Genomic DNA, 7870 nt, shown 5'->3' with positions numbered 1-7870 from the left:
TTTGAGTGTCTTCTTAATTGGTCTTCTTGACAGTAAAACAGAAACTAGGCTCCACTCAATTCAAATTTTCTATTAATAATAGCTACTAGTTTATATGAGAATTCAATTTCTTTGTTATTTCCTTCTGATTGAGAAAAAATAAATGGCTCCATTTGTTTATATGGGAATTCATTTTATGTTGGTGATGACGCAATGTCTGTACTTGCATGTTTTCATGGTATGAGAACATGATATTGAGAATTTAAGTAGCACATAAAGCTGCTTCTGTGGAATTTGAACTTTCATAGACATTATTTCACTACAGAAATGGTACCATTAATGAACTTTGCCACTTCATACAATCATGATAAAATTTGCTTGCTTAGATAATCCGGAGTTGAGGGGGCATCGATCGTGAGGAAGGTGAGTTGGATCTTGCCAAAAACCTTGTAAGAAAAGAACTTTTTCTGATACACAATCTTTTACCTTTTAGAAAAAAAATGTTTCTTTCTGATCTTATTCCTTATTCCACTTTGATTCTTTATACTTTGTGCTTTTGATTGACTATGTTTTCATGTTCTTTATGAAAAGAAATATATTCAACCATTGAAGCAATCTCCAATCCAATAAAAAAGATAAAAAAAAATAGTCACATATAATCCGTTCTTATAACAATATGATTAATCACAGGAAATATGGTAAAAGATTCAATATTATTATTGCTATAAGTTGTGGTTACAACTATTCTTTCCTTGATGGAGTTTACAAAGGTAGAATATATACAACAACAACAGCCCAAGTCAAAGAAAGAAGCTAGGAATAAGCTATTGCAGACTACCTACACATTCATCACACTATCCCTCACCTTTTCTTATGGCAAGCAGGCAATCAGTTATAACAGCCAATACATATGCTGATTCATATCTACTTCTCACTACTTTTTCCTAAATTTGAAGGTCTTGCTTCACCTGTCCTTGGACTAAATTGTCCTCTTCCACCAAGCCGAGGACTTTGATCCACTCTAAGTTCACTTAAGCGAGGGCTGTAAGCTTTATCTGATGAGAATCGCGGGCTCTGGTGACTTATGAAATCTTTGGCTGGTGTTGTAGTGGAACTTGTTACTTTTGGACTGCAAATACGTCTTACCTCACCACGGCTTCTGGTTATTATCCCATCCAGAATCTCTCTATCATCAGCAAATGAAGCTCTTGAACCTATCTCACCCTCCTAGCAAGAGCACATCAAGGACATACAAGATATAAACAAAAATGAGGCCTACAATTTTGTGCAAATGTTTCTAGTAGATCCCTAACATTCTTTAACTTTCCAAAAATTTCAAGTTAACTCGAGACGAAAATGACAGGACATGTGTTACCTCCACCCACTAATGCATCCTTCATTTTTGTTTCCCTTAATTATTTTTTGCTCTTAAAAAGCTGTTACAATTTTCCCAATAATCATAACAATATAACATTCTATTTTTCTGGTCCAAATTGCTTGGATCCAGAATATGGTGCCAAGCTAATAGCTTCGCAAAACTCCTCAGGCTCTTAAAGTATCATAAATATAAAATAGTTTTTAGAATTTTCCTTTTCAAATTTGTAAAACTAAGGAAATAAATTGTGTTCTTGACCTTGTCATTAGGAGTGAGGGAAAAAAACAGGGCCGGGAGGAGGGGGGAACTTACAGCTGCTAGGTTGAATGGCATTGCTGGTGACTCTTCATACTCTGCGGCATCCAAATCTTGGAGGTGTGCCCCTTTGAAAAACTTGGGCATTAGGTATTGTCTCACTGGAACCAGAAGCATGATCATTGAAGGAAACAGAACTCCAGCAATTGGAATCCATGTAATTCCAAAACAAATAAGCAAGTAGGCAGTCTGGAAAAGAGTAAAAAATGCGATTGTCTTGAAAGGTACAGTTTCCACAAAAGTGGCATGGTACTCCTCCAATACTCTGAAAACAGATACACGTGCATCTCAATTAGTTTTCCTTCAAATTAATGAGAAAAATGAGGAACAAACTGAAGATAGACTGAAAATGAGCCCTACTTGTATCTTCTACTTGGAGATGTAAATAGCAGTAAGATCCGCTCCCAGAACTGGTTTCCTGGTAAGCTTTCGATGGCCATATAGGCAAAGTAACCCCAGAGTACTGAGGTTGGGATCATTTTAAGCAAAGGCATGGCTACAACACATCCTCCTACCATTGTAGATTGGAGCAAGTTACTAAGCCGTTGTTCTTTCACCTCAACCGGTAGTAAGTCATCAATCTCCTTCTCAACATCAAATACTGTCTCATCAACTGGAGCATCCATGTGACCCATGCTTGAAGCCAATTGAATTGTTGAGTCTTTTAATTCGTTCAGTCCCTGAGGAGAAAACAGGTTTAGACAAGCTATGGCATAAGCCAAATGACTTAGCACCTTACTGAAAAGATAGAGACGAAATTCTCAAATTACTTTTGCAACGAAATTACATATAATGTCCTTATAGAAATTATATGCCCTTTTCTGCAGTAGGTAAATAAACTCACAAACACATGACTCCACAGGAGCGTGAACTTCTACTTCCCCAAGGCGGAGGACATACCAAGCAAGCCAAATGCCTTGGTTACAAATTATATTCCCTTATATTGAGATTTTTTTTTTTATTTTTTTTAATTTTTTACTTTAAAGTTCAGAGTATAGCAATATCAGAGTATTCATGAGACAAATTCTTAAATAGTAACTACTTATCATGTACGAGACAAATGAAAGAAGCAACAATAGTTCCATGTTACATGGAAAATATAAAACAAGATACGAAATCATACTCGAGTTGAAGGTTGCTGATAAACCAATGGAGTCTGCATCTGTTGATAGGCTTCTTGCATGCTTCCGTACACTTGTGACAGACTTTCATTCTTACCCATACATTTTCGTGCTGTTGCTACAAGTCGATTACGAAGCAGCTGCTCAACAGAATAACATTTGATAAGGGACTGAATACAGACAGCCATGAAGACACACAGTTTATAATTATAGTTATATATTTACACAGTTATGTATATAATGGAATTTTAAGGGTAACTAAGTTGGATTCTAAACATATAGATAGTACATAGTTATATATAATGGGGGTTAATTGAGTTGCTAGTAAGATTACAACTTAGAGAACAATATGAACAACAAATTAACCATTAGTGATTGACAATCTGTATGTTTATCATCAAAACAAGAAAGCCTTTCACTGTATACGGGCTGATTTACCTACCTGGTGCTTAAGGGTAGCCAGACTTTTGGTATGCATCGGAGATTGTGGAATGACACCATTTGAAGGAGGTATTCCTAGGAGACCACACAATATAACCTGCCATTCATTAACAAACTTTCATTTTTAACTACTGCTCAAATTCAATGCAACTGTAGTTTAGGCATCATATCACTCCGGAACAGATATAAAATATTATACAAGAAAAAAGGAGAACTGCATACCATGAACCCTAGAAGAAGTAAATCATAGTGGAAAGAAGGTGGCTTTCTCAAGTTGAATTCTTTTTGCTGAGCAAGTTGAGATGCTACACTGTGGTCAAAATAGTAAAGTACCGCAATCATTGTTGCTGGAATAAAAGCTCCGATTATGTAGAGAACCGGCACATCCAGCATATCCTGTCAGTTTTTAAGCATAAGCCAACACACTCTTTAGAGAGGTTATAGAAGTATGGTATCAAAAAGTTATTACTCTATCAGGACAAACATAAAACTAATGCGAATTAAACATGCCTTTATTACTGTCCAATTCCCATATGCACCCGGAGACCATGGATTTGGGCTGAAGAGACGCCTTGGGATTCCTCTTGGAATACTTCCAGCAGGTATATAAGAAGCAGCTGTCCAGATGAGAACCATCAGTGGCACACCATAATCTGCTATGAAACCTCGAAGCCAACCTGTGTGAAGGAGAAATAATAGTTTTTATGATTTACAAGAAATCATGGTATCAAATAGAGCAAAATGGCAAATCATGATTTTTGTATAGTTAGAGTAAGGCTTGGTGGAGATTGTTTAGCATAACCATAAGCTAAAGAAGTTGAAGATAGGAAAAGCTATTGTTTGCTTAGAAGATGATGGAGAAGATAGCATACAAATCCTAATGGAAGGTGAAAATTCTTATGACTAGAGAACAAATTCTTAATTTAAACCACTACATGCACTTCAAACTAGAGGAACATAAATGAATTTTCAATTTTTCTATTTTCTGGTGGATATGGAACATATGTCAGTACAAAATGTAACAAACTTACCAGAACCGTATCGCCAAGATCTTGCCTTTCGGCTTCTTAGTGCAGTGAGAAGAAGGCCGAATGACAAAACTAAAGCAAACATCCCATTTGCAAACCTCCATGATGGTTGAAACTCTGCCAACGTTGGACTTTCTCGTTTGGGTACGCGGAACTCATCAACAAGTCCCTACATCCACCAATGTATTCTATGAACACCAAAAACTACTACTTTACTCATAAAATCATTAATAATTTAATTAATGAAGTATTGTATCCTAATTTGACATAAAATTCCAGTGGCTTAGCAGAAAAATAGAAAACAATTTTATGGAGATTTCTTGCCAAGCCAATTAGACATAGGGCAGTCAAAAAAAGTGTTATAACTCATACTTTGATGGCTTGCTGCATGAAGAGCATTGCAATAAGTAGGCCAAACAATTCCCCCGCAACACGAGTAAACCTATTAATGATGGAGCAAGCTCCTAGCACAGCTAGAAGGAACAGCAAGATTGCAGTCCAAACACATACCCTGCCCATCCAAATGGTCATAGAAGCACGTAACTTATAAAACATAAAACCACTGAAACTTTCCAAGACAAAAAAAAAAAAAAAAAAAAAAAAAAGAAAAAGAAAAAGAAAAAGAAAGGAAAATAAAAGAAAAGAATTAAATGTCAAATTGATAAACAAGAACAGACATAATACCATCCAGTCCAAGCTAGAAAGAGCTTTGGTCCGAGATCTGGTCTGTCTTTAGCAAAGTTGTACATAAATGTGTACATAAGCACAGTTGGTTCTGCAACTCCAAGAATCAGCAATGGCTGACCTCCAAAGATAGAGTGTATAATACCACATAATGCAGTAGAAGCTAACGTTTGGACCGCCGTAATCAACCCATCTGTCAGTACCAATATCAGGAAAGGTGTAAACATCGTTCATCAATAAGCACAACCATTTTCAAGCCACTTTGAAATCGTAAGGAAATGTAGTAGAAATTGAGTAACGGAATAGAAATTCCAATATTGGTGTGTTATTGTTACCTGTATTTCTTTCCAATTGTTCACCAAACGAAATGACTGGAATTGCTGAAGCAAAAAATATGTATGTGGTGGGGGCCAAAATCCTAAACACAATGATACATGATACCGAGTTTAACATCAACAAAGGAAGACAGAATTGAAACATGTGAAATATATATATTACCCAGACATATTCTACTACAATAGTGTCTTATCATTACAGAAGAGAAGTATTACCTGAAACCTGCCCTTAGACCACCAGTCCAGTCTTGTTTGTAGCACATCAACCTCCCTTGAAGGTCATTCTTGATTCCGCGAAACGGGACGAAGTTTTCTTCCATGCTTTTCAATATAACTTAGACAAATGGGCACCTTCTTCAATGCCAAAAAGGGAAAAATAGCTAAGACAAAGGGATTACAAAAGAGACTTCAATGTGGGAACTTAGACAAGTTTACAGTTACTCAAATTTGGGGAAGGATTTATATATATATACATATATATATATTCAAGAATAAAATGCATTTCATTTATTAACATTCATGCTAATCTGAAATACCCAGATAGCTAAAGAGAGATTTGTGCCATAAAAGACAAGCCAGAATCAAAAATCAAAGAAGTATTACATTACCTCAATCCACAATTGGATGATTGTTTTGAAGCTTCAAAGTGTTATGGACACACAAAGTTGTGAAAGAAAACCTCCAAATATATAAGCCTGAAAAGGGTATTTGGAAAAGGGACTGTAGATCTGATAGTGAGTGTAATGGGGGGTCAAAAGGGAATGAAAGGAACTTATATGGTCAGTGCTCAACAACAACAGCAACAGCAACAGCAAAAAAACAAATGTAAAGTTTATACTAATAAATTCAACTCAAAAAAGCAGAAAACATGAAACCAATCAAGATTCTAGAAATGAATGTAAAGTAAAGAAAAGATAGTAGATATAAAGTAGAGGCAATGTATAAGAATACATATCAGTTCAATATAGAAAAACTAGAGAGAGAAAGTGTGAGGAGGCTCTATCAGAGTGAGAGAAGAGACAGAGAGTGCCAGTCCATAACAAGCTGGCCTGGAAGGAAGCACCCAAGGAGCTTCTTTTGTTCCCTACAGTATTTTCTTACTCTCATCGTTTGTATGTGATACAGTGATGCAATTATTTTTCAAAAACAAAAACACGTACGTTGTACTTAATGAGCATGTAGTGATTTGATTTTCTGGTTATTTAACTTAACAAATTAAAGTGCCAAAAATAAAAAATAAAAAATAAAAAATTAAACATTTTGGGGACTAGAACACGACATGGATTTGTCATTATAAAATGTCTGAAATCGCGTACATGTAAGCAACCAGTATCTGATGTCTCCAGTCCAGTTTGGATGCAAGGATATGGTAATGAGAACATATGCTTTAGGTCTTGATTCAAATGATATAATGCACATATAACAAGTTAACAACTTAATAATCATTTTTTTCTTTTCTTTTTATTACATAATGTAATAAAGAAGTTATTTAAATCGTCTTGCGATGCATTGCTCATCGAGATGGCTTTCTTATGAATTATGAGTGGAAAAAGAAAAAGAAAAAAGAAGATTTGATAGTAAATAAACCATTTGATCTGAGCACTTGAATTTCAATTACAATGTTGAACCCCTAAAATTCAAGTTTATCCATAAGTTTATAAAAAATAAAAATAAAAATAAAATTCATTGTCAAGAAATACAACTCTCTGGATTTGATTCTCAGTAAGTACAAAAACATTCATGTTTAGATGATATGTATAATATATGATTTGCGAGCAATTACACGTATTCGGAATTTGCGAACCATTTGAGAGTCCCAAATAGCTAGCTTATATACTTTTTGCCCACACTCGGGCTTGAATTGGGCCATCTCCTTTAAGGAAGGGGAAGTTTAGATTATGCCATTCGGATAGATGCCCATTGGTTATCAATGAGCTCTATTTATAAAATCAAATATTTGACAAGTTCCTAATTTATAAGGTATTTTGTTTATTCTTAAAATTTAGGTGGCGTGATACGAAGCAGGCACACATTAAATTTTTGTGATCAATATTTGTAAAAATAAATAAATAAATAAAAATTCATAATGTGTCTACCATTACTCTTTTAGTAATGTACATTACTCTTTATAGCTCCAATATTTACTAGGCTTATATTTCTTTGACTAATGCTAGTGCCCTCTTTACTATATTGGCAAGCTCTTCTCTTTTAGCCAAAGATTTGTGAAGGTTGTAAATCTCTGTGTAACGACCTGAACCCGGAGGTTCGAATCACTAACTGGGTCCTTACTTGAACCCGTTGACACTAAGGGCAAAATGGTCATTTTTCCTCACCATGCAACAAATGTTACAACGAGGTCGTGACGGTCATTTCTAACCACTTCGGATCATAAAAGTTGTGACGTTCCACACTTTTTTGATTTTTTATAGTTATTTTTTGACGTCCCGTTTTGCGTGCTGAACATCGTTAAAAGTGCCGTGTGGGTCTCGGAGTTTGTTTAGGGCATTTTTTTGAGTTTAGAATTCTTAGAAATATATTTTGAGTCATTTTACTATTTTTCGGATTTTTGGTCTGAGAGGTCCATGTGGGCCC

At 35.3% G+C, this 7870-nt stretch overlaps 1 protein-coding gene across 3 annotated transcripts; it reads right to left on the bottom strand.

Annotated features, from left to right (window-relative positions):
• Positions 1-673: 673 nt before the first annotated feature.
• On the bottom strand, positions 674-5995 carry LOC132284583 (boron transporter 1-like). Of its 3 annotated transcripts, none has more exons than XM_059786868.1 (13): positions 5887-5995; positions 5495-5629; positions 5279-5361; positions 4944-5136; positions 4632-4770; positions 4263-4428; positions 3742-3908; positions 3454-3627; positions 3233-3328; positions 2793-2930; positions 2030-2349; positions 1667-1934; positions 674-1206 (listed from the first exon to the last, which is right to left on the bottom strand). In XM_059786868.1, the coding sequence occupies exons 2-13, from the start codon at positions 5596-5598 to the stop codon at positions 904-906; spliced, it is 2151 nt and encodes a 716-aa protein (XP_059642851.1). In that variant the 5' UTR covers positions 5599-5629; positions 5887-5995; the 3' UTR covers positions 674-903. The 3 variants fall into 3 exon arrangements, with proteins under 3 accessions (XP_059642851.1, XP_059642713.1, XP_059642781.1); XM_059786730.1 differs by having other exon boundaries at positions 5495-5658; positions 5887-5974; XM_059786798.1 differs by having other exon boundaries at positions 5495-5632; positions 5887-5948.
• Positions 5996-7870: the final 1875 nt, after the last annotated feature.

Source organism: Cornus florida, unplaced genomic scaffold (genome assembly GCF_030987335.1).
Source record: "Cornus florida cultivar Cherokee Brave unplaced genomic scaffold, ASM3098733v1 CherokeeBrave_3.0.0_Hap2_Chr01, whole genome shotgun sequence".
In the NCBI taxonomy this organism is placed as follows: Eukaryota; Viridiplantae; Streptophyta; class Magnoliopsida; order Cornales; family Cornaceae; genus Cornus; species Cornus florida.
Note: the sequence above shows the minus strand (reverse complement) of the source record. Positions and strands in the feature narration are given on the sequence as shown.